We start from the raw sequence: 26,725 nt of genomic DNA, 5'->3' as shown, positions 1-26,725 counted from the left end.
CACCAATTACCCCATAATTAGGATTGAATTCGAACCTAATCAAGCTTGTTTCAAGGGAATCAAGTTCAAACTTACTTTAAAGGTGTTTGAGCTCAACTTGTTTGAGATCAGCCGAGCTTGAATCAAGCTTTGAGCTCAATCTGATATTAAAACAATGTCTTTTTAACGTGTATTAGTCAAAACGATATTATTTTAGTTGATTTGTATTAATTTTTTCAAGCTTATAAGCTTTATGAATCGAACACTCTTAAAACTTGAACTCAAAAATTTTAATTTCTCAAACTCGAGTTCGAGCTTGAGTTTAAACAAACTAGATTTGAATCCAATTTTACCCACAATATTATTCAAAATCCTAATGTGAAGCTATAATCTTAGGGGGATTGCCCAATCTACATCAATGGAACCAACTATACCTCTATTTTTGGTCTATTGAAACAATAGCCCTTTTCTAAGAGTACTTTTCCGGTATCTCAACGTATGTGGGACTATGTTCAAATGTGTCTAAATAGGAACTAGATTACTTCACTAATAGCATACACACGGTCGAGTTGAGTGAGAAATAGGTTTTTTAATCTCTCCACCAATCTTTGGTATCTGCCCTTTTCCAATGAAAGGTCATCATCATCAATATCTTTCCACTTCCAATTTCTCTTTTAAGGTTTACTAGTCCGTTTACCTCCTAAAGTTTCTATTATCTTCAGAAAATCACATGTACTTTTTTTAGAAATCAAAATCCCCTCTTTGCTTCTTACTATATTTATAATTAAAAAAAGTAAAATTATTTGTATTTATAATAAAAACTAATTTAAATACCAATAATAATATGTTATAAATATGATTGACTATTTTTTAATCAAATATAAAATAATATTAATCATATGATAATACATCATTATTAATACCAAAATTAATACTCATGATAAGTGAATATAACATTATTCTATATAAAATATCTCATTAAACCTAGGATTTTAACCTTATACTATCTCCAATTTTTGCATAAGATTCATAATTTTTGCATGATTATCACATTTTAATTATAATATCATCAACACAGACAATCAAAATAAACTTTTTAATATGCCAAGTGTGGTCAACTTGGCTTTGTCGATTCTTGGTTGGATTAAATCTTGTGAGTCATGTCCGTATTGATTGTTTTAAACCATACAATGATTTTTTTTAGTTTACAAACTTCGCAAACTCTACTTTTCTCCTCAAATGTAGGTGACATCCTCGTTAGGAGTATGAATTTTTAGAATCCATACTTGACTCTATGGCTACTGGTGAATTCACGGGTAACCCATAAATATTAGTTTTTATAACCAGTCGGTAGTGGAAGATCACATTGTTATTATTAACAGTAAAAAGTTGCGTTTTGAGTGGGGAGAACCGAGAGAGATTGGAATGGGATGTGGTAGGTTTTGAGTTTGGTTGCAACTGAAAAAAGGAAAAAAAGTGAAAACTCTGATTTTTCTTTTTTTTTTGGAAAAAATTTTGAGTAACCCGTGGGTAAACCATAAGTATTCATAAAAACTTGTCATTAATGAGTATAGGTCGAAACAAGTATTGATTCAAAAATTTAAATTCATACCTTTTTTGGGATAGATACCTGTAAAAAATTTATTCATTTAGTTAAGTCTAATTCTTATATATAGCTCCTTCTCAAGTTCAAGGGAAAACCTTTTTTTATTTAACTGAATAAGGTCCCAATCAAAATTAGTTACGATAGATAATAACATCTTTATAGAATTCAAGTTTGCTATTGGTCCAAAGATCTCTTCATAGTCAATTACATAATGGATTAAATCACCACTTGATTGACTTTCCGGTAGACAGCTTACCCCAGGCTGCCTTGAAAGAGTAAAATTGGTTGTGGACAGGCTTAGATGACTCTTAGGTTATCTCTCTCCATGTTCAATTGACATGGTTTTTTCTAGTGCAATCATCTTTGGAAGAAATTTGGGTGAATGTTAAAACAGATAACGATGAATCAGACTAATCTTTTTTGACACATTATGAGAGTCTAACCTGTTATGCCAAATTTTTTATTTTTTTATTTTTGTAAATTTGAATTTATTTTCATGAGGTTCAATGTACTTGAACCTCCAAAATATAGTGGTTAATAGTTGAGTGAAGACAGACACTACACAAGATTCATTGATAATATTATGAATTGAAACAAGGACACCATTCAAAATGGTGGGGTAAATTTTGCCCATTTGTTGTTAATCCTTTTTATGATCTGCCTTTTGAAAATTTCTGTATCAATTTATAATGGGCAGAGGTGTATATGTCAGGTTTTCAAACCTGCAGGGATTACAGGGGTGTCTTTGTAAAATACGTATTTTGAAAAGTAAAATTAACTATTGGATTAGAAATTAGAAAGTGCTTTAATATAGTACAACAATGACTTTTTACCTAAATACGGAAAAGCAAAATATATATCCTTTTATCTTATCTTTTATCCAATGTCATTTCACAAATCTCATTAATCATTATAATGTTTTATCAATAAAATTATATATATATATATATATTTTAAATATATAAATATATAATTACAAATTAAAAATTAAAAATAAAATAACATTACCCTTATATTATTATGCCATTTAATAGGTATATTTTAAGTTTTATATTTATTTTGTATACCTTTTATATAGGAGAATCTATATTCAATCTTTACTTATATTGTGATATTTTTATTATAAATTTAATTTAATTTTTTTTATCTTTTGAAACTGTGTGTAACAAAATTTACAAGTCCAAAATTATAGATACGAGTAGGGTTGGATTTGAACCAAACTCATTCAAGCTCGAGCGAGCCCAAAACGAGTCAACCCTATACAAGTTCGGTTGAGTTCGAGTTATTTGTCAAAATTTTCAATTAAAAATTTTGATATAAAACGATATTATTTTGATCAATATATATTAAAACGATATTATTTTAATAATAAAAAATGAATCGAACTGAATTTGAGTTTGACTTTTATGAGCTCGAACTTGAACTCAAGCTTAGTTATATGTAAACCGAATTAAACTTAAGTTCAACGGCTCGAATCCAACCTTAGATATGAGTATAAAATTAGTTTGGTTAGCAGGAAATGCTCCAACGGTAAATAAACCGCACCTAAGACTTGGGAGTGGGCATGCTAAAGAAATGTAAAATTTGCACACATGTTCCGTTCATAAAAAAACATTTTAGTAATCTACTAATTACTGTTACTAAACTTATTGATTCAGTCTTTGTTACTGTATAGGTGGTACTGCGGGGAGATATCCTTGGTATCATTCTTCCAAGTCCCAGGGCTTAGGACTGCTTTCTTTTTCTTTTCGGGTAAAACAACAGTAATTTCCGTTATCTTTTCAGGAAAATCTTTGGTTTATTTGCATGGCTGTGAGGCTTTCTGTACTCTCTAAGCCTTACACGAGAGTCTCGTTTGTCCCTCTCTTTTTCTGTCACGGTGATTACCTTCTACCACCCAGAATCTGGAGGGTTCCCTATATCTTTTCCTCTCCCCTTCTTTCTCAAACTTGGTGGCTTAATATCAAAGACCCATTAGGCAACGCATTAGATCAAAACGCACTGAGAAGAACCATTCTTTTAGAATCTTGGTTTTGCTTCAACGGTCTGGTACTATTTCTTGAGTTTGTCTGGAGGTGGGCTTTTGATGCTTTTGCAGTTATGTTGTATTTATAGCTTCTGGGTGTGAACTCTAAAAATAACGTATATTTTTGGTTGAACTCAGCGAACTAAAATAAAACAGAAAGCCCTGTTATCATCCCAGAAACTTCTGTGGCTCTCATTCTCTAGCTCTCTCCTTTTTTGCCTTGTCGTTCTGTATCTTCTCAGCTTTTTTTAATTTAATATAGTAGAGATACTTTTACATCAACAGACCTGAATTTTTGAATGTTGGATTTTGATAATGGCTTAAGTAACCAGGACTTGGTACACAACTTTCTGTTGCCTCATGTAATTTTGCGGATGCCTTCCCCTTTTTTTATCATTCTACTTTCCGTGCTTGTTTGTTTTCAATTTAGAAATGTAAGAAATTTTACTTTGTAGAATGTTAGTAACAATTATTGAAGCCAATTTTACATAAAGTTTGTCAAGTTTGTACCCGTTCTTTCAATGATTAAAACTTCGTGTGCATCATTGTAATCACTGAGAATTTACTTGAAACAAATGTAGGAAACACAATTCTTTTGAGAACTTATAAATTTGGTATTGGAGGTTGGTTCTAGAGTGAGCTTATGCCTGGAAACAACTACAATGGTACTTTCTCCCCTGGTCCAAGTACAACAAATCGTCTGGAACTGCTCTTAAGAGATAAGAAAGAAAGAAACCTAAGGAAAAGCTGCAGGGCACTTCTGAATGAGGCGGCTGATAGTAATGGGGGGCCTGAATTTTATGTGCATGAACCAAGAGTAAAAAACAATGACAACTTGGGACCCTCTATTGTCGATCAAGAAGTGTCTACAAGGGTGAGTGAAGGAGGTGAAAGGGCAGATGGAAGGCCTTTGAAGCAGCGACTACTGGTGGTGGCCAATAGGCTCCCAGTCTCTGCAGTCAGGAGAGGTGAAGACTCTTGGTCTCTAGAGATAAGTGCTGGGGGTCTGGTCAGTGCCCTTCTGGGTAAGTGGCATTTGAACTATCAGTTCATCTGTTTGTCCATTTAAATTCTTAATTTGTCTCTTACAGTTTTTGCATTGTATTTCTTCTTTTGTTTGAATATCTTGTTAAGTTTTAATTAATGAGATGGCATTTTTCACTCGAATTGAGAAACTATATGCATTATGGATGTATGGTTTGAAGGTGTGAAGGAGTTTGAGGCAAGATGGATAGGATGGGCTGGAGTAAATGTGCCAGACGAGATTGGACAGAAAGCACTTACTAAAGCATTGGCTGAAAAGGTATAAAGTTCTGCCATCAGAATCATTTTGTGATTAAGTCCTTATTCATAGTTATGTGTTTGTGATATTTATAAGTAATGACTTTATTATATGACTTGTGACATTGGTGTCTCATTTATGATAAATGTATAAAATAGTTGGATGAGAAAGCAATAGTTCATCAACACTATAATTGCTATGCAGAGATGTATTCCTGTATTCCTTGATGAGGATATTGTTCATCAATACTACAATGGCTATTGCAACAACATCTTGTGGCCTCTTTTTCATTACCTTGGACTTCCTCAAGAAGACCGCCTGGCCACTACCAGGAGTTTCCAGTCTCAGTTTGCTGCATATATAAAGGCAAATGAAATGTTTGCTGATGTTGTGAACAAACACTACAAGGATGGAGATGTTGTGTGGTGCCATGACTACCATCTCATGTTTCTTCCAAAGTGCCTAAAGGATCACAATAAGGGAATGAAAGTTGGTTGGTTTCTCCACACACCCTTCCCTTCTTCTGAAATCCATAGGACACTTCCATCTCGATCAGATCTGCTGCATGCAGTTCTAGCTGCTGATTTGGTTGGGTGAGTTTTTGTTGTATTCTGCATGTTGCTTAGAAATGATCAATTCCTACCAATTGATTTTACTCAGAAACTCAATTCTGGTTGTCATGAACGTTTTCCACGGTAAGGTTATAGCTTGGTTGTTCTTTGATCTAATAAATGTTATAGTTAACAACATGAAAGAAAGCAGGCATATTTCTGTTTACACCAACTCTTGTTGCATTGACCTAAGCCTTTGTGATCCTATAATTGTTGTGCGTTTCCTATAATTTATGTTGTGCTTCTATCATGAATCTCTGAACAACTTTTTGTCCATATTAATTCCCTTGCTTTATTCATCTAACACCTATTGTTAAGCTTGGTGTTTTTTTAAGATCTTTTTATCCTACGTAATTATTAGTATAACATTTTCCTTCCCTTAGCCTGTTTTGTAATTAAGTCAAAAGTCAGATTGGTTTCAGAATGGCATCTCTTATGAGACCCTTATAATTTGCTTTAAAATAAAAGGAAAAGACCCTTATGGTGGAATTTCAGTTTCTTCATAGATTATCTGGTATCATGTAAGTTCATGCTATGTCAACCTATTTCAATGCTACAGTTTGTATATTTCCTTTTGTGATATTCATAATTATAACATTCTTATTCTGGTAACTGGTTTGATAGAATTTTCAATTTAAATGTCATGTAAAATGAGTTCAAATTTTATTTTGCAGTTTTCACACATACGACTATGCAAGGCATTTTGTCAGTGCTTGCACTCGTATTCTCGGACTTGAGGGGACACCTGAAGGAGTTGAGAACCAAGAGAAACTGACTCGTGTTGCTGCGGTATATTTTGGGATGAAAATTTCTTTTATTGTTTGGTTTTATTTGATTCCTAAATAGTTGTTACTTTAGGCATTTCTTTGGAATATTTGTTTTTGAACAAGTTCTATAATGAAAAATACTTTTATAAAATCATATTTTCATTTAATTTGCTTGAATATCTAGTTTCCTATTGGGATAGACTCAGACCGGTTCATGCGAGCACTTGAGAATCCACAAGTTCAAGAACACATAAAAGAATTGAAAGAGACATTTGCTGGCCGAAAGGTATTTGTTGCCTTTACTATATGGTGCTGCTACTTGCTTGTTGATGTTTTTTTAGAAGTTGATTTGGTTTACATCGAAGAGTAGTTCTAGTCAAATGGATTGCAAAAATAGCAGAAATGACCAACCCAATAGTCATCCTTTTTTCTCATTGAGTTATTTCACTACAATGTCATGTATCTTAGCATGGCACTTGTTCATTTCCTGAAGCCTTTGTTCAAGATCCTAAAATGTAATCTTACTTACATGTGTGTTAGGCCCTCAGTAGGGCAAATTTACTATAGAACTAATAATAAGAGGGAAATTTCCTATTTGAAAGCCTTAATCAGAGAAGCATCAAGGAGGTCCATGATTTTTAGTTTTAATCAGCAAATCACCCGGAGAATCTAGGATTTCCAGTTCCAATCTGCAAGCAATCAAGAAGTCCATGATTTCCTACTTTTTCTTAATTTAAAGTCAACTCTTAAAGGGAGGTGGAATCTGCTAGAGGTATTGGATTTTGCAGTGTTATTTGGAGGTGGTCTGACTCCTCAAACTGCCTGAAGACTGTGTCTTCTGTTTTATAATTTCCTATGTAATAGGAACCTTATAGTTTCCCCATTTCTATTGTAATAAACATAACTGTCCTGCAGTGATTCAGTTAACTGTATTCTAGATTCCTTTTGGCATGGTTGTTCATTTGGTAGAGGATTTAAATGCTTTTTCGTTTACATATTTATTTTTAAAGTATATAAAATCTAAAAAAGGTTATGCATCCTTAGTACAGATTGTGTCTGGTTTAATCTTGTAACAACTTTGTGTTCAGAGTCTTGTAATCACCGAACAAATGATTCTCTCCCCAACCCACTTAACCAAAACAGTTGCTTTATTTAACCATAGTAGTGGTTTTAATCTTTTTACTTTAACTGTCTGACTTTACAGGTAATGTTAGGTGTTGATCGCCTAGATATGATTAAAGGAATTCCACAGAAGATATTGGCATTTGAAAAGTTCCTTGAGGAAAACCCTGAATGGCGTGATAAAGTTGTTTTGCTGCAAATTGCAGTGCCAACAAGAACAGATGTTCCTGAATGTATGTCCCTTCTATAGTTTGTTACTGCCTCTTTCATATATTGTTCTGCTTACTGTACTGTTGTGTCCAAAATTGCATATTTTTAAAGGATTGCTTTACCTTTTCTGAGCTTATGGATTGATCTTTGCTAGAGTGTCTATTTTTAGTTGATCAAGACCAATCAAATATCATAAATTGTGTCTGGATATACTGACTGATTTTATAGGTTTTGTGCGCTTCATCTAGGCAGATTATGTCATATATTTGGATGCTACTCATAGATAAATCTGTAATGTTGTTTACAGTGGATTGTGAGTGGTTCATCATATTGTCTTTTCAAATTTTTAGAAACTCACTGCTGCTGCGTCACTTTTTTTTCAGTTTGTGGTCATTTATTCATAACACTCCAATTTATGCTTCATTTGAACAAAGCTTGGGTCTTTAGTGTAATGTTTTACTTGTTTGGGAACTTATGAATTATGATCATGTTTAAAACCACGCAGTCGCTTTTTGTGCTTTCATAAACTTGATTTGTTTGAATTGTTCCTTTTAATAATCAATTCGTTGATTTTTAACATGATGCTACTGATTTGGCTTGTATATTTTCACAGATCAAAAACTTACAAGCCAGGTTCATGAAATTGTCGGACGCATCAATGGCCGATTTGGAACACTGACTACTGTTCCAATACAACATCTGGTCTGTCTCTAACTTCCTAGCTTTGTGAATCCTCTAGATGCTTATTGTGTTTTATTCTTCTTTGGCTCAGTGTGTTAGTGAGTGAAGCAGTGTTACTTAAGGCTTATGTTCAGCTGAATTTCAGCATTATTTTATTCTGTTATCGACATTGTAGATTTGTTGGCAATATAGAACAGCCTCAAGGTTTCCTACATACTTGGTTCAACATGTTAAGAGTTTATTTAATATTGTTGAACCTTTAATTATTAGCTTAAACATAAGGTTTTGGGTTTAGTGTAATTGAACACAAGGGATAGGGTAGGACTATTTTGATGTCTTGATAGAAGGAAAGTTGAACAAAATGTTAGAGCTTGTCATAGAAGGTACAGTATGAGTACTCAATAGAATTTATATTGGCAACTTTTAATATGCTGGCTGTCCATGTTATTCACATTGGCAACTTGAACCCTACGCAAAAATTAGATTATTGGGAAGAATGGGCAATAGAATTTAAACAACCTAATATTAAAGTGGCAAACAATGATACTGGGATGGATAATGACTTTTTAGATACAAAATGATTAACTGACTATCCTTTCATGGACTATTTCTTTGCATTTATGATGACTTTTTGACATTAGCATTTGCAATGCTGCCTTCCAGAATCATCTTCTAGTTATAGTCCTCAAAAGAGTAGGAATTGCATCATTAATTACTTTATAGTCCATGGAGTTCAATGGATTATCCTAGAGAGAAAACGTGGATAATGAAACTTATTACTGACAAAATCCTTTCAATGGTTTACTTTCTATTCATACATAAACTATTAGGCAAATTGTCTATTTGTCCAGTATTAGGAGCTGAATCTTTTATCTTTGATGCAGTGCATGGTATCGGTTTGTTGTCATGATTGATCTAGCATGATAATTTTTTCAAGCAATTAAGAGTTTATAATGAAATATTCCTCTTTTCTGCAGGATCGCTCTCTGGACTTTCTTCAATTGTGTGCTTTATATGCAGTTACTGGTATTAATATTTGTGCTGTATCTTTCATGAATTCTCCTAGAGTTGTTTGTTTATTTAATAGTATTAAAATATTGTGTTATGTAAGTATTTGTTGTATCTTGATTGTCGACGTTATGTTGAAAGCACAACTTTTCTTTATCATCGATGCATGTGAAGACTTGTTGCAGACTAAATAATAGCTGTTGCAAGTTATAAATGGACCCTTAGTTTTTTACTAAATGCCCATGAACACAGAAACATCAACATGATTTCTTGAAGTATTTTTTTCCTTTTTTCCTCTTCTTTTTTCTACTTTTCTAGTTCAAATTGGTTTGCTGCTGACAGGTTGAGTGTATGATCTCCTGAAGTTACCAAACATTATTGAACTACAACAATTATACCTTCTTTGTCATCAAATTTTGCCTTAGATAAAATAGTAAACCTTCTAATGTCATCATATGTCAATTCTTGGATCACTTCGTTATCTAAAAGTTTAAACTTTATTGGTGTAGGAATGATTTACTTTGCCAAAAATATTATTGAATCAAATCTCCATTAATTTCGGGAGCTAAGCATTCGGAGTTATGAGTGATCGTAAAGGTCTTGTTGTAACGGAAATAATTACTGATGGAAGTCAGATCTTGTTCTTAACCTAATGAACTATCTGTGCAATGTTTTTGCTTATTTAATTGTTTGTGGCCGAAAAGATGTCTGTCACACTTACGAATTATGAAACTTATTTTCCTTTTATTTTATATTTTTCCCCAGATGTAGCCCTTGTCACATCTTTAAGGGATGGAATGAATCTTGTCAGCTATGAGTTTGTGGCATGCCAAGACTCTAAGAAAGGAGTTCTCATTCTCAGTGAAGTAAGTGTTCATCAGTTGCAAGTTTTATACTGATTTTAATTGGTCCTTGTAGATTAAATGTCAGACATGGAAGTAGACTCTTAACTCATTTTTCGATTTCTACTTGATTACGGTAGACTGTAGATTAATATCTATATGTCACATGTTAGGCAAGGATTATGTACTGCTTTAACTGAGACATTATCAACTTCATAATAATACCACTAAATTCCATACATTTTGAAAATATTCTAGCAAACATTTTGACACTCTCGATATACTTTGTAGTTTGCAGGTGCTGCACAATCTTTGGGTGCTGGAGCGATTTTGGTGAACCCTTGGAACATTACTGAAGTGGCTAATTCAATTGCCCGAGCTCTGAACATGTCACCTCAAGAGAGAGAGAAGCGACATAGACACAATTTTAAACATGTGACAACTCACACTGCTCAGGAATGGGCTGAAACCTTTGTAAGGTATGCTTAAAATGCTGTCACGATCTGCTGTACAGTGAAACTGACAATAGTTACATCTTTTATTTTTCAGCATTTATTGGTGCTTGTGTCATGTTTTTCTTAAATAATGCATATTAAGACATCACTTGATTGAAAAGTTTATGCTATCAGGTAGAGGCAGAAATGACATTTAAACATTGATAATTATGGGAAGTAGTGAAAGTCCCCTATAACTGTAATATGTGGTATACAAAATAAAGTAGAAAAATAGATCTTATGGGCAGCAGGTGTCCTTTTAATAAAGAAATAGGAACAACTTAGTAACTCATTCATAAAGAAATACAATGTGTTTCATGAGCCATTTTCATTGGCATCTGTGATTTTTTGCACCCACCTAAGAGCATACACTTTTTGTAAGCATTTTGGTTCAGTGGACTGTATATTCCTATTGTCTGCTTAATTAAGCATATGATCTTAGTGTCAAAATTATTCTCACTGGCACTATGATTTTGGAGGCCAATATCTAATCTTTCAACTAGATTATATGATAGGGGCTTTGTTGACTAGTAGACAAGTTTATTGATGGTGGTAGACCTAAAATTAATTGGGGAATAGAGTGTGCAAATTGTAATGCTTTTAAATTGTTGGATCCTGTGCTATCCAAACGTATGCCTAAATAATAAAGATTATCCAATCAAGAGAAAACCTCATTTAGAGATGAGTTGTTAATAAAGCAACTACTAGATGTCCATTTGATTGTGAATATTATAAACATACTTCCACATCTGACTAAAATATTATGATTTAACTGAATTTTGATGATTCTGAGATGTCCCAGTGAACTATGCAGCCTTCCTAATTAGTGCGAGAATCTCAGTGAAGTCCTTTACATCACTATAACCCCAGATCCCTCTAGAAAAAGAAAATCTATTCTAAGGAACCTATAACATTATATCAGATTATTAGATGTTAACTTGTATATTATTAAATGTTTCCATACTGAGCAGTGCCCAAGTTGGTTTTCTGTTGGCACTAAAATCCTGGTTAAAAGTTGAGAACTCCATACTTTAAATGTTTACCAGGTTTGTGACTTCTGGAGATCTTGGAAAAGGACAGTGGCCTGAGTTTAAAAAAAGCATACCTAGGTGTACATGTACCCTCTGCAATTCACGCCTTTGGTGGACTTTTGTTTAAGGTACTTTTGAATGTTTTCTACATGGGTTAAAACTTGGACATAGGAATATGCGCCATTTAAGCATTAAATGGAGACAATAGCCTTGAAACTTTGGATATCTATAAAAAGTTTATGGCCGATTGTAATGAAAACACTTTTCCTTGAGTATGTTAACTATTTTCAGTTCAGAACTATCATCATGATGAACAACCTTTTATGATGTGTGGCTTTGAATTTCCTATTTGTGCTTGTGAAAAAGAAGAAAAAAAAGTGTGTTATCTCTTAGGTAGTTGTACCTTGCTTTGATGGAATATTTTAATCGTACAAAATGTCACTTTTTGCTTTTATCCAAAAGTAAACAAAATAGGAATTTCAGTTTTTTCAAATGTGCCAAGATACATTTATGAATGCATTGGGTTGTGTTTGTGGATAAGTTTATGTTATGATCTGAACCTAATAATTATCTAAACCTCAACTAACAAAATTGAAGCGAATGACAGTGTAATGTAGAAAACTGTTGCAATTTGTATTAATTTTTGTTTTTGTTTAGAAAAAAAAAAAAGGTTTTTTTATGATGATATTACTCGTAAATAGAATAGAGATAATACAAAAACAGTCCTAGGTCCGACTTCTGAGAGATCAAAATCTCTCCCTAAAATTGTCTAGCATTCGAGAGGCTAGACACTCCCTCAGTTAGCCGAACGTGCCATGAAAACTCAAACAATAATCTCCTTTCTTCTTTCCCTCCCCTTCCTCCCTTCCCTTTTCTCTCTTTAGTTATAGCTACGTGGACTTGTCCCTTAAGTGGTTCTCCTTTTTCTTTTTGTGTCAAAGACTTATGCCCCAAATTTTTTTTTTGTCCCCTACGGTAACAACTAGTGGTCCAACATTACTCACTCTTTTGAAATCCACCTTGTCCTCAAGGCAGAGAATTAATTTTTATAATCAAATGAAAAAAGATAACAAAAAATACCTAAATTTTAAGTAATATATTTTAAGCACCTCAGTCATGTGCCTATCACTTCTAATTTCTTTCTTTAAATATACACAAACTCTTTTCCTTTTTTCCTGTCCTCTTCACATGGTAACATCACTTGTAATTGTCGAAATTTACAACAATAGTTTGACCCATACTTTTCATCACACCAGAAACATAATTGCTTTTCCAATTTCGATTGAATTTCAATGTCTACCAACCTTTGATAATTCTTGTCTTTCCATGCAATGAAACCATCCATTGAACCATAGGCTCATTGTACACGGAAGTGTACAAAAAGAATTTGCCTTACTTGCACAATAAGCCTATGCACTTGAAATCGTTCAGTGAACATTTCAAACACCAACGGAGCTTTCTCAACCTTTTGAGAATTATTCTCCAAATCCTCAATCCAAATAACTTTATCTCAACTTTAATTTTGTCCCTCAATCCTCCCAGGAGGATATCGTCAGAAATCTCCCTTAACGGTGTTGAGAGAAACTCAAATCAACAACGATAGTCACCTACCAAGTCATTCTCAAAGCTATAAAAACTCTTCATACAGGGATCATACTTGTGACAACCAGAAATGCTAAAACAAGCGTTGCTTCAAATCATTTCAATTAGCGAATCATTGTTGAGATTTGCGTCATTGTAACCAACTCAAACCTACTCTATCCATACAGACAATGGTCATCGTTATTCTCACTTGTTCCATTAGCCGATTAATTGAAAAATAACATTTAGTAGGTAAGACCCATCCAATTAGAGCGTTGCTGATGAAGATTGGCAATTCAAGTCAATGATCAGGTGTATCTCACTAGCCTCTACCATGGTTTTTGTAGATTGTCATTTCTCGTCCCCTGATGTGTTCTTCAGTTGTCATCTCTTTGTTCATCATTTGTTCTTTTCATCTCATCAATAAGGGTGGTGTTTTCTCTTTCATCGGAGACAATTGCGTCAGCAATGGGGGTTGTTCCATTGGCGCTTTTCCTTGGTCACCACCAAGTACCTTTTTGTTCATCATCATTTATCTCAACCCTTTGAGATAGTCTTTCACTATCTCTACATTGCCTTCCAATTTCTCATTTTGCGAGTTCACATTGTACAGTTTTGTGTTTACTTCATCCAACCTACTTCTTATAGACTCCAAATCCCTTTCTAGCCTATCTACCTTGGTTTTTATTCTCGTCATGATTTAATACCAAAAGTTTGTTAAGAGCTCAACAATGATTCGAACCTCCCAAAGTAATTGAAGTAGGGCTGGATTCGAGCCGAGCTGAGCTCGGCTCGCAACTAGCTCGGGCTCGGCTCGGTTTTTTAATGGTCGACTCTAGTTCGGCTCGGCTCGTTTTTCATATCAAAACGACACCATTTTGTATATATATATGAATCAAAACGACGTCATTTTGTATAAAAAATTTTTTAAAAAAATTACCTAGCCAGCTCGAGCTCGATCGAGCCGAGCAGAGCCCGGCTCGTTTCGGGCTCGAACCGAGCCGAGTCGACGAGCTCGAGCTGGCTCGGCTCGAATCCAGCCCTGAATTGAAGTAAATGACAATGTAATGAACAAAAAATTATAATTTGTATTGATTGTTGGTTATGTTTATGAAAAACAAGAAGTTTTTTGTAGTCATATTACTCATAAACAAGCTAGAGATAACATCGGTTTTTCGAGAGACTAAACACTCTCCCAATAAGTCGTAATTGCACCTCTTTCTTTTTGTGCCAACAACTTATACCTCCCTTTTTATCACTTTTCTCTCTTTAGCTGTAGTCATGTAGCCTTCTCCCTTAGTGGTCCTCCTCTTTTTTTTTTTTTTGTTCTTGTTCTAGCAACTTATGCCCAAATTTTTTTTGTCTCGTACTATGACAGATAGTGGTCCTAACACAATCCCAAATGCAAGGTATAAAATTTAGATTTCATATTAAAAAGTATGTTTCTAGTATGAAGTTTATATGTCTTTAACTTTCTAATCTCAAAAGGTAGCTTTCGAGGTATACTTCTCCCAAGGTTCATGTCATTCAATATCAAAGTTACTATTATATCTCCTAGTTGGAATCATGTAACATAGGTGACAACATCAGTATTACAGTGTTTGTCTGAGGTTAGTAGGAAGCTAGTGCACAACTAGTATGCACAGGCATTAGGGTTTCGGAGTATGATGATATGTTATAATCTCAAGTGCAAAGTATGAAACTTGGGTTTCACATAAGAAAGTATGAACTTTCAATGTGGGGTTTATATGACTTTGTGTTCTCTAATTTCAACAGCTATAAGATTCATATCAATTTGTTGAGGCATTACATGTATGAGAATTCAATGAAAAAGACTTCTTTTGGTTTCGTATATATTTGTTTTTTTTTTAGATTCAACATCTATGTTGTTGTGTCAACTATCAAAGTTTTCTTGGGGAGTTTGTCAGCATTCTTAAAGATTTAAATTTTGTCTAATTACTTTGCAGTGAACTGAACGTTACGGTTGTTGAGGCAGAGCTGAGGATAAAACAAGCCCCTCCTAATCTTCGAGAAGCAGATGCAATTGAACGTTATTTGCAGTCTAACAATCGTTTGCTCATACTAGTATGCTATATTTGATCTTATAACTTCAATAGGGCAATAATATTCGCATTTTTTAGGATCAGTTTTTCAATTATTAGGTGTTTATGGTATGGTATTCAACTGCATCCATGGTAAGTGTGTGAAGTTTGTTGACATGTCATCATAGGTTGATTTTATCTAGTCTCACTTTACTATTTAAGTCATTAATGGATCAACTCATTGAAATCTTTATTATATTGAGTTGTTTTGGACACATATGTCTAGAGAACAGTGAGATGGAGAGTTTGGTCAATTTTTGCAGTATGCAGATATTCTGATACATCTATACGAGATATTTGATGATATGTTCAACAATCTCAATGATGATTGAGCGGTTCTTTTTTAATTTTAATTATGACAGTTTTGATTAGATATGGATTCATTTTCTTCTTAAACTTTTTATAGAAAACAATTTCTAGAACTTAAAACTGCCAGTGACCAGCAGAAATAGTTCTAACTCTCTGGAAGTTATTTTCATTTATTATTTGTTCTCTGACCAAAGTATTTCTTTTCACATGAGGATTAATGACATAAATAGTAAATTTAAATTTACTTGGTGGTTAGTGTATATTTTGCCAAAAAGGAAAAAAAAGTTTTAAAGGGAGTAGACTGGTCTTGCCACAAGGTTACTAGCTTGCAAAAATGGATTTGTATTTTCAAATTTGAATCAAGTCAATGTTGCATGTTTGGGTGCACAAGTTTTGACATTAAACCAACTCAAGATTTGAAATCCATTTCGGCATTACTCAGAGGACTGAAAATAAATGTCTGATCACTGGCTATTTGAACAGCTTGTTTTATGTGTATCTATTCAAACCTATCATCACTTTCTTAGTGGAACTTTGTCTTTAAAATCTTGATTTTAATTTCTTTCATCTGTTTGTTCAATTGCAGCCTACATAGATTTCCCTCTGCTTCCTGATTACATCCATATAGATACAAAAAACATGAGATCTGCATGGTTTCCATGTTCGTTAGTCTGCAGAAAACCACTTTTAAGATTAAAGAGAATCAATTCTACTCGGTCCTGGTGTTGAATTCTAACACATCTAACTTGGAATCACTTTTGCTTGGTGATATGAAAGAAGGATTATGAGCAAATTACTGGAAATATTTATTTAGTTTCTGAAAATAATAATCAGAAAAAGTAATGGAGATTCTTGAGACTTGTGGTTCGGTTTTGACAGGTTATGATTTCACATTATGTGCATACTGAGTATGCAGTCCTTTGAACTCTTACTGTTATATGGTGCTGCTTCATGTTTTAGCACTTTATTTTAATCATTTCTATTTCCTTTGGATCCTCCTCTCATTATCATGGCACCTTGATGGTGGTCCAAATCTCAGGGTTTCAATGCAACATTAACTGAATCACTGGACACTCTTGGTAGAAGAGGTGATCAGATTAGAGAAATGGAACTAAAGCTGCACCCGGAGTTGCATGATCCCCTAACTGCATTGTGCAATGATCCAAAGACAACAATTGTTGTTCTTAGCGGGAGTGACAGAAGTGTCTTGGATTATGTACTTGATCCAGCTCCATTCTTTACCTCTTTTTTGGCCTTCCTATAATCCTTTATTTAACTAATCAAGTTTTTTCACAGAACTTTGGGGGGTATAACATGTGGTTGGCAGCAGAAAATGGTATGTTTTTACGCCATACCAGGGGAGAATGGATGACAACAATGCCGGAGCATTTAAATATGGAATGGGTTGACAGTGTTAAGGTGCCTACACTGCAGTTGCATTTCTTATTAATTGTCTCTTCTGGCCTTTAAGCTTATGGTGATGACATATTTTCAGCATGTTTTTGAGTATTTCACTGAAAGAACACCACGATCAGATTTTGAGCAGCGTGAAACATCACTTGTATGGAACTACAAGTATGCAGGTAATAATACAATGTTTGGACAGTTTCTGATCTCATTCTTCCCTTTAATATTTTTCTCTTCATTTTGCCTGCTCACATTATTGTGGTTGTAGATATGGAATTTGGAAGAATTCAGGCAAGAGATATGTTGCAGCATCTCTGGACAGGCCCAATTTCAAATGCATCTGTCGATGTTGTCCAAGGGAGCCGATCAGTCGAGGTGCGAGCAGTTGGTGTTACGAAGGTGATTGCACTTACTATAATTGAAATTTTTTATATCATTAGAAAATTTTGATGTTTAAACCATATGTTCCAGTTATACCATTTGACAGTTTTATTCATTCAGGGTGCGGCAATTGATCGTATTTTGGGAGAGATAGTCCATAGTAAATCCATGACTACACCAATTGACTATGTTCTTTGCATTGGGCATTTTCTTGGGAAGGTACCTTTTTCATTCTTACTCTAATTTTTTCAATTTGTGCCCTTCCAGCACACTCGTAGATACATTCTTGGTATGTATTTTCAAACTTTAAAGGGTGTTTTTTTCTTAAGAGCCTTTGGTAGAAAGTGCTTTTTACCAAAACAATGAAAAGTGTTTCTTAAACAGAACCTAAGAAATGCAGGTAGAAACCAATGGTAAATCTGAATCTATTATTGAAATGGAAGTGGGATGGCACGCCTTTGAATCAGGTCAGCTAGACAAATATTAGATGCTAGAAGGATGGGAACATGCAGAATCCCAACTTTATGTTAGAAGCATTAGCTAAAAGATTCAGTTTAGTCTTCTTATTCATGGATAGATTTATTAACATCAGAAAGAGCATCATTTGATTTTGACGTTGCACTTCAGAAAGTGTTTATAAATTGCATTTTTAACATCTTCAGGATGAAGATGTGTTCTCATTTTTTGAGCCGGAACTCCCTTCAGAACCCCCAAGCATTTCAAGAACAAGGCCAATTGATGGCCTGAAGCTACCAGGGGAAAGAAGACAACCGTTGAAGCTTCCAGCAAGCAGAAGTGGATCAAAGTTATCTCAAGGTAAAACACAAAGATCTACCCCAAACCATGACAGAAAGATCCCCACTCAAAACTGTGCTGGTGCAAGGCGACCAACACCAGAAAATATGTCATGGAATGTGCTTGATCTCAAAAAAGAGAACTACTTTTCTTGTGCTGTTGGACGGATTCGCACGAATGCCCGGTTTCTACTTCAATCCTCAGATGAAGTCGTTGCGCTTTTAAAGAGGTTAGCATCATATGCTGATTCAGATTCATCATTATCGTCATCAAGCTTATTTCAGAATCGGAGAGGTGATGCGATGAATTTGTTGCGTTCGCCAGCAAATTGATGTTGTACCTTACACCTGCTTCAGAAAGTCATTAAAGTATCACTAAAATTATTGTCTTCCTGAATAGAAAATTTATTAGTGTTTGACATAATTGAAAACATCAAATCCACAGTGATGTTCTTCAGTAATATATTCATAGAGGGAAACAATTTTAGCTCTGATTGTTTTACTGATGTCTTTTTGGCATGTTCTATGTAACAGCAGTTACATATCTATGTTGTGCTCTGGTGAGCATTGACTTAGCAAGTGTTCTTGAGTTTTTAGTTAAGAGAGCAATTCACGTTACCTTTTTCACTATAATATTATGATTCCTACTTAGAATTCGAGTTGAGTCAGATTCAAGTTTGCTGAGTTTATTTCAACGTTATTCAAATTCAAACTCAACGTATTTGAGAAAAATCAAGTTTGTATTTAACTCAAATTTCAGTTAAAATTGAGTTTTAAATTAAGTTTGATATTATATTAAATAAAAAATAATTAAAATAACATCGTTTTAATAAGTTTTAATTAAAATAATATTATTTTAATTAATTTATAATAAAAATTTTCAAATTTGTGATTTTGTGAGATGAACATCATTATAATTTGAGTTAAAAAATATTTAATATTCAACTTTAAATTTAAATTTATTAAATTTATTTTTAAACTCGGAGAAGGTAGATTTAAAACCAATCCTTCCCTTTTGACTGTGCAGAGAACACATTATGGACAAGATCATGTCAATTTCAATATTTCATGTTTCATTCTGCCTATTATGAGCCAAAGCATGCTGATGATGCCGTCAATCTGGAATATTTCTGCCCTATATTAATAAATATTGGCCCCAAGAAGGATTGTTCTATAAATATCGATAAATCTGGTACGATAGTAGGACCCTTTTCACTTCACGGTAGGTACAGATGGCATAACCTTGGTCGTACACGTGGATTTCATCAACGTTAAAGAGACAGGTCGTACCGTACAACTCTCTCGTGATTAAGTAGAAGAAGTGGCTACAACGATTCCAAATTGAAATTACTCTCGAAAAGAACAAGAAAAATAAATAAATATTTTGGGAAATCAGGAATCTTGAAATTTCTCTCAGCTTCAGTGGCCCAGAGAATCAGGTAACATAAATGCATCTTTAAATTCTTTCCTTTTCGATTACAGAATTGCTTTCTCCATGTCCACACCACAGAAGAGCGACAGCAACACCCAATCAATGTTGTGCTTTTAAATGGTTTGTTGTAACTTATTTTATATTTTATATATAATTTTATATATAAATAATAATATATTATTATATAATTAAATAATTAAAAATTAAATATAAATTAATATTTAATTATATAATAATACACTATTATTTATATATAATATATAGTTTGATTATTTTATTATTGTGCTTGATGTTATATTACTTTATCTAAGGATCAAAGTGATTTTCAGTGATGATTTTTTGCGATTTTTCTAATTTTGGAATGACTACTATGTTTGGTTCTCAAGAAAATAAGGGAAAATATGTGAAGATAAGAAATTTCAAAGACCTTAGAGAGGATTACAAATTGTTGATTTGATTATTTATGTGAGTAAATCTGCAAATTCCAAATAAACCCAAACCTACTCTCTTGCTAGGATCCAAAATGATTTGCAGTGATTTTTCTAATTTTGAAATGACTAAGGCTATGATTTGGTTATAAAGAAAATCAGGGGAAAATGTAAAGATAAGAAATTTCAAAGAGCTTGGAGAGGTTTTCAAATTGTTAATTTGTTTTTTTTTTTAAATTAATTTAACTATTTATGTTTGTAAATCTAAAAATTCCAAATAAACCCAAATCTACTCTCTTGCCAATAGTGATTTTAGGAGAGTTGGGTTAGGTATGGTAAAATCCCTGCTGGCATGCCTAACCAAACAGGAGCTCAAGCAGGCAAATTGCCTTACTAAGTGGTTACTAAATGCTTGCCAGCAACCCAGGATTTTTTATTCATGCAATGTTATGCGTATTCACTTTCAATACATATATATATATACACACTTATATATGTCATTAAAAACACATAAACATATATCAAATAACGGTCTACTTGTGTATTAAAAATAAACACATATAATTTTATTGTTTTTCTTTAATCTATGAACAATTATATATAATTTTTCTTTTATCGCAATAATAATGCTACACTCTAAATTTAGTGAGAAAAAATTGCCACAAGACAAACAAATAGAAGCCATTTTTAAAGAATTTCATCAAGAAAATTGATTGAATGTGGTGAAGATCTTCTATATGCCTATAACTAAAAGCAGTCTGAACTCAAAATTGCATTTGTTTATATTCAGTTTGAAATGGAACATTTTTTCATCATTGATTAAGATCAAGAGTACATACATAAAGCAAAAATACTCATCAAACAAAATGCAAAAAGTACACCCTTGCAATCTAGCAGATAACATGAACATAAGGAACCTATTTAAAGCTTCTTATTCTAGGAAAATACACTAACCCTATTTTGTTACAAAGAAAAATAATGGTATCTAGCACAGTAGAAAATGATATCATAAGCTATAGAGGAATGATGAGTAAACTGATTATTGTTACTAAGACACTGCAAGCGAGGTTAGGGTAATGCCGCTTAGGTTCTCTTGTTAGGCTCGAAAACATACTTGATCAATGATTCCTTGATGGAAAGCAACTCGGGGAACTCTTTCTTCAACTTTGAAGCATCCATCTCATTGTTGCTTCGAGGAGCGACAATAACCTTGGCTTGCTCTTCTAGTGTGAAATTTGCCCACTTGAACTCAGGGTTAATGTAAGCCTTGTACATCTCCAGGATTTCATTGTGGCTGACAACACCTGGGTTTGTGAAGTTCCATATACCCCTCAAATTACGCTTTGCCATCTCAATCGCAATGGGGAGAAGTTCATCCAAGACAGTCATGCTGTTTGGAATGTTAACCACTTTATTATAGCGAGAAATCTTGGTGATGAAGTTGCGTGGGTTGTTGAGGTCAGATGAAATTGGCATCCGAACTCTGAGAGTGCACACATTGTCATATTCTTTCAAGAGCTCTTCAACCTGGTTAAGAAGAAAGAAAGAAAATTATTTATACATTCCCAGAACTGAAATTTGCAAATGGTAATATGAAAAAGAATAAAGGTTCAAAGTGAAATTACCATGGCTTTGGTTTTTGAATAGAAAGAACCAGTGAAGTTGGGTTTGTCTTCCTCTTTAAACCCAATGCTGGAACCCTCTGGATGAGCAGCATCATACTCAAATATACATCCAGTGGCAAAATTCAACATCAAGAGCCCATGCTCTCGAGTAACATCTGCTAAGGTCAATGTTCCAGCAACATTGGCACGGATGGTTTCAGTTTTATGAGATTCACACCAATCAACATTGGGTCTACCAGTAACACCAGCAGCATTAAGAACATGTGTCGGTTTAACACTCTGGATGTCAGCAATGAGAGATGAACGATCCTCCAAGCGTCCTTTTCCATATTCATAAGCAATCCCCTGCTTCTCACACAACTTTCCTAGAAGACCCCCAATCCAGCCAGTTCTACCATAGATTAAAAACTTCAAGGATGGCTTTTTAGGAGAGCTACATCCTTTTGTATTTGGAACAACCATTCGTGTCTGATTACTATTATTTGAGATGTAAGACACAGATTTGCTCTCATCTGACCCATCAAAATGTCTTCCACCCGGCATCATCAGCATTCTTGGATGAGGAAGCAGTGCACCAGAGACATCACCCCACCATTCAGGATTCTGAGTGTACCATTCCATAGTCTTTCGCAAACCCTCTTGCCATGTAGTTCGCTCGGACCATCCCAAGTTCTTCAGCTTCTGATCATCAAGGAAGTACCTCTGATCATTAAATGGTCTGTTATCCACAAACTTAATGCTCGACTCCGGGTCCATTGAGAAGAGTTTGCATATTTCCTTTGCCACATCAATCACTCTCCTTTCCTTCTTTGTCCCAATATTGTAAACATGGCCAACTTCTCCCTTGTGAAGGATGACTTCAAAAGCCTCAGCAACATCCTCACAATATAAATAACTTCTAACATTGGAACCATCCCCATGAATTGGAAGAGGCAATCCCCTCATGGCCAAGAGGATAAACTTTGGAATTAACTTTTCAGGGAACTGATTGGGTCCATAAACATTGTTCCCACGGGTTGTAATAACAGGTAGCCCGTATGACCTACCATATGCCATGACAAGCATTTCTGCCCCAGCTTTAGTGGCAGAATATGGATTTGTTGGCAGGAGCTGTGAAGCTTCATGGTTACCCACAACTGCATCCTCGTCAGTCTCCCCATAGACCTCATCTGTGCTCACATGGATGAACCTCCGGATCTGGCCAGTCACTTTGCAAGCTTCAAGAAGGACATGTGTACCGTAGATGTTGTTCTTGGTAAACTCAAAACTGTTGCCAAAAGAGTTATCGACATGAGTCTGGGCTGCAAAGTGCATTATGGTGTCAATAGACTCAGTGATGAGGAGAAAGTTGACAAGGTCAGCACTGCCAATATCCCCCTTAACAAACTTAAAGTTTGGAGATGCTTTTGAGGGAAGGAGATTTTTCAGGTTTGAACAATAGTCAAGCTTATCCAGCACTACAATTTTGTAATCGGGGTAGTTACGAATCAGCCTGTTGCAAACATGGGAAGCAATGAAACCAGCAGCCCCAGTAATGAGGATGTTCTTGGGCGTATATGTAGCCATGACTCAAGAACTTCTGCACATTTAAAAGAACAAAAATTAAATTAGAACTACCGGTCAAAAATAAATTAACATGTATAAAGGTATAAAATTTTGCAGCAACAAACTTAAGATAAACATGTTCAAATAAAATTTTACTACAGATAAACATAAAAATAAATCAACCATGTTACAAAAAACTAAACCAAATGTCAAGTTTCCAAATTTAAAGAACAAACTAGATCTCAAAGAAAATAACACAACTCTTAAGATCTAAGTGCAATATATAATGGAGATGTCCACGCAGAGTAATCAAAGAATAAAATCAACAATTTTGATGAATGATACTTAAATATAAGCACAAATCATCATCAAAACATACTCTGAATAGCCAGATCCAAATAAAAATACAGTTAAAATATTATCATAAGAAGAGATCTTTACATAAAATGCACAATTTCATAAACAATTTTTCAACATCCCAATTCATAAAAACACAACACACAAACAAGTGATGATCTCCACAGACAACTTGGCATTACTTTTCTTATAACACAAGATCCAGATCCATTTACATGAGAAAAGCTATAAACTAACCCCTCAAAACATGAAATTTCTCCCAAATTATCAACAGATCTAAAAAAAAAAACTAACAACTACCCAGACCATAAAAAAGCTCCAGTCAATGAAAGAACAACAAAACGAAAGTCACATAAGATGATCACATGAAAGAGATAAAAGTTAAAGTTCTTTTACTTACAAGTTGGATCAGATCAATGGAACCCAGATGAGAAAAATACAATTGGAAAGAGGGAAAGTGTGTAAAAGGAAGCGGAGAAAAACACGGATACAGGAATAGAACCGAAGCCGAGCAGAAACCGCAAAGATTTCGAGAGTGAGAGGGAAGCTTAGGGAGTCTCTGTATTTATACCAGTCTATGACTTTAAATGACTAAAATAGCCTCAACTGCGACGCCGTTCTCCTCATTTCTAACAGTAATTAGGCAGATCCGTGGCACCCAATTGCTTGATGAGCTGTGCTCAACCCTATGGAATTATATGACGTGGCAATTTTCTATTTGTAAAAATATTTGTGCTGAACTTTGTAACCAATGATAAAATGAAACGTGGCAGAGCGCTTTTGAAAGCAAGTCCTACGGAAGGAGAAATCTTATATTACCAAAAAAACAAAAAATGTCCCCAACTATAGTAAATTTGGATATGAAATAAATAGAAAGTAATTATAATTAAATGGTAGATAAAACATAAAATTTTCTTTTCCTTTATTTTTGTTTACATGTAAGTAAAATAAAAAGAAATATTATATGTATTCATTTTTGAATACATAAATATATATATATATATATATATATAGGATATATTATTATATGATTGAAAATTATTTTATTATTAATTTAAAATCATCTTATCATTTAATGATATGTATTTATTTGAATATAAAAATAAATAAATAAGTATAATTTTATTAAATAAACAAATAAACTAAAATGGTTTGAATTGTCAAGGAAGGAGGCTTGGTGGGAAATAGGCAAAAAGTGTTTCAATGATTTTGATGGAATGATCATATTATAGGGTTATTGTAGACCGTTGGATTAGTTGTGATATTTGATGACATGTGCATAAGTATAGATTGAGTAGGGATTCAAAGCATATATATTCTTTTCTTTTCCTCTTTAGTTAGACCAAAAAACAAGCCTCCATTGTTGACAACATCATGGCCTTTTTATTCCTACTTCAATATTGTTGATTGATGTCCTAAGTTAGTACCATTTTGGACTCTTTGTATGGGCCTAGGCCTAAGTTTATTGTACAATTTTAATATTGGACCATAACGAAGACGTTCTTCTATTTAATTAAAATGATCTAATTAAAAAAGTTACACGACATTGGTTTCTTTTTAAAATATATTAATATATTAAACTTAGATGAAACTGTTTATAGATAATAAGAGTTAAATTCCTTTTCAACATTTGAAAACATGTAAAGTAAACCCATATGGTGAGGGAAAATTGCACATACCAAATTTTGACAATTTTTTGGCAACACGAACGTTATAAAGGTATTCGAAGCTAAGGCGTGAAGAGACGACAACACGAACGTTGTGAAAATGCCTTTATCATATTGCCTACACGTTATATTGTTGAGCACAAAGAATAAAAAGGTTTTAGTAAGAAGAAGGTCATGCAGCTTGCCCATGAATTAACTCCTAATTGTGGAGGGAGTAACCATGTATGATTATAGAAGATGTATAAATCCATCAATGATTTTATTAGTTGATTGTTAGAGGAGGCAGAATCTATTCACAAGGTCACTGCTTATGCATTCATACAGTTTAATGGGGTTTTTGCTAGTCTTCCTATTAATTGTGCCATTTATTTTATGTAATAATATACTAATATTAGTGATTAACGATTTTAATTTTTTTCACTGTATGTTTGGATTAACGAGACGCACCCTTAAAAACAGTTAAAAGATTAGGCAAAAATGAGATTACCATCAATCTGATGGTGGTGAGATGATGCTCCAGAGACATCACAGGTTTGGATGTGGCACCCCCTCAACCTCAAATGGGTATTTTAATTATTTGCTTTGTTTATTAGAGGGTTAGCTTACATTTTCTATATGAGTAGGGTTATCTGCGTAATTTTATTTATAAATAATGATATATTAGTATATGATTAGATAATTAAAAATTAAAAATAAAATAATATTCAATTACATGATAATACATCGTTATTTATGCTAAAAAATTGTACATATAATTTTATTATTTATATATTTCAGATCAACAAAAATAAATAATTGAACCCCTAAAAGTAATTTGAGTGACAATTGAGGGTTTTCATGCATAGGAGAGAATTAGTTTAAATCATCTTTAGTAATAATTCAAGATTAAATTTGAGATTTTATTTATTTAATATAATTAGTTCAACCTCAAAAAAATAATATGACTCAGATAAAGTTTGCCATTTAAAAAATAATAAAATAAACAATGTCAATAATTTAAGTCACAATATCCTGAATTCCTGACCTAACATTTTTTAAAGTAGTTTTAGGATTTCCAATGATCTTCTTATGACTTATGCCAACATATATTTCTATTATATTTATTTATTAAAATACATATATCATTCAATGCCAAAAATAAGATTGTTTTATTAGTTTTGATAAGAGTCTTTGTTTGCACCTTTTCTTCTTAATTCAAAACTAAATTAGGGTTTTTAATTTTAAACTTAATTATGGTTTTTCTTACATCTCTTTTTTCCAATATCTTCTTAATTAGTTTTTCTTTTAATCTATACTTTTTCCTTCCCTATTTCAAATTTCTTTTTTCATATTCAGATTCCTCATATTGCATGGTTATTTCCTCTCTAATTTCATTAAAAATATATATATTTGAAATAAAATAAAAAATATTTCAATGATTTAGGAGATTTAGAGTTTG

At 33.5% G+C, this 26,725-nt stretch overlaps 2 protein-coding genes across 2 annotated transcripts; one reads left to right on the top strand and one right to left on the bottom strand.

The window, feature by feature from the left end:
* Positions 1 to 3,401: 3,401 nt before the first annotated feature.
* On the top strand, positions 3,402 to 18,860 carry LOC123207680 (alpha,alpha-trehalose-phosphate synthase [UDP-forming] 1-like). The gene is made up of 18 exons (XM_044625149.1): positions 3,402 to 3,660; positions 4,193 to 4,636; positions 4,817 to 4,914; positions 5,098 to 5,486; positions 6,179 to 6,293; positions 6,456 to 6,557; positions 7,476 to 7,626; positions 8,217 to 8,305; positions 9,262 to 9,310; positions 10,058 to 10,158; positions 10,426 to 10,613; positions 15,208 to 15,325; positions 16,691 to 16,867; positions 16,948 to 17,070; positions 17,147 to 17,234; positions 17,327 to 17,457; positions 17,560 to 17,658; positions 18,102 to 18,860. Exons 2-18 carry the CDS (start codon positions 4,255 to 4,257, stop codon positions 18,564 to 18,566), a joined length of 2,865 nt encoding a protein of 954 aa, XP_044481084.1. The 5' UTR covers positions 3,402 to 3,660; positions 4,193 to 4,254; the 3' UTR covers positions 18,567 to 18,860.
* A 1,992-nt stretch (positions 18,861 to 20,852) lies between these two features.
* LOC123207676 (trifunctional UDP-glucose 4,6-dehydratase/UDP-4-keto-6-deoxy-D-glucose 3,5-epimerase/UDP-4-keto-L-rhamnose-reductase RHM1) lies at positions 20,853 to 24,168 on the bottom strand. Its single transcript, XM_044625144.1, has 3 exons — positions 24,021 to 24,168; positions 21,719 to 23,297; positions 20,853 to 21,620 (listed from the first exon to the last, which is right to left on the bottom strand). Exons 2-3 carry the CDS (start codon positions 23,282 to 23,284, stop codon positions 21,177 to 21,179), a joined length of 2,010 nt encoding a protein of 669 aa, XP_044481079.1. The 5' UTR covers positions 23,285 to 23,297; positions 24,021 to 24,168; the 3' UTR covers positions 20,853 to 21,176.
* Positions 24,169 to 26,725: the final 2,557 nt, after the last annotated feature.

Source organism: Mangifera indica, unplaced genomic scaffold (genome assembly GCF_011075055.1).
Source record: "Mangifera indica cultivar Alphonso unplaced genomic scaffold, CATAS_Mindica_2.1 Un_0092, whole genome shotgun sequence".
NCBI classification, from domain to species: Eukaryota; Viridiplantae; Streptophyta; class Magnoliopsida; order Sapindales; family Anacardiaceae; genus Mangifera; species Mangifera indica.
This window is presented reverse-complemented; position numbering and strand designations above follow the sequence as displayed.

Coding starts and splice junctions, on each gene's coding strand:
- LOC123207680 (XM_044625149.1), top strand. CDS start 4,255: ATGCCTGGAAACAACTACAATGGTACTTTCTCCCCTGGTCCAAGTACA. Junction 17,071..17,146: donor AATGGGTTGACAGTGTTAAG/GTGCCTACACTG, acceptor ACATATTTTCAG/CATGTTTTTGAGTATTTCAC. Junction 17,458..17,559: donor GAGCAGTTGGTGTTACGAAG/GTGATTGCACTT, acceptor TTATTCATTCAG/GGTGCGGCAATTGATCGTAT.
- LOC123207676 (XM_044625144.1), bottom strand. CDS start 23,284: ATGGCTACATATACGCCCAAGAACATCCTCATTACTGGGGCTGCTGGT. Junction 21,621..21,718: donor ATTCAAAAACCAAAGCCATG/GTAATTTCACTT, acceptor CTTCTTAACCAG/GTTGAAGAGCTCTTGAAAGA.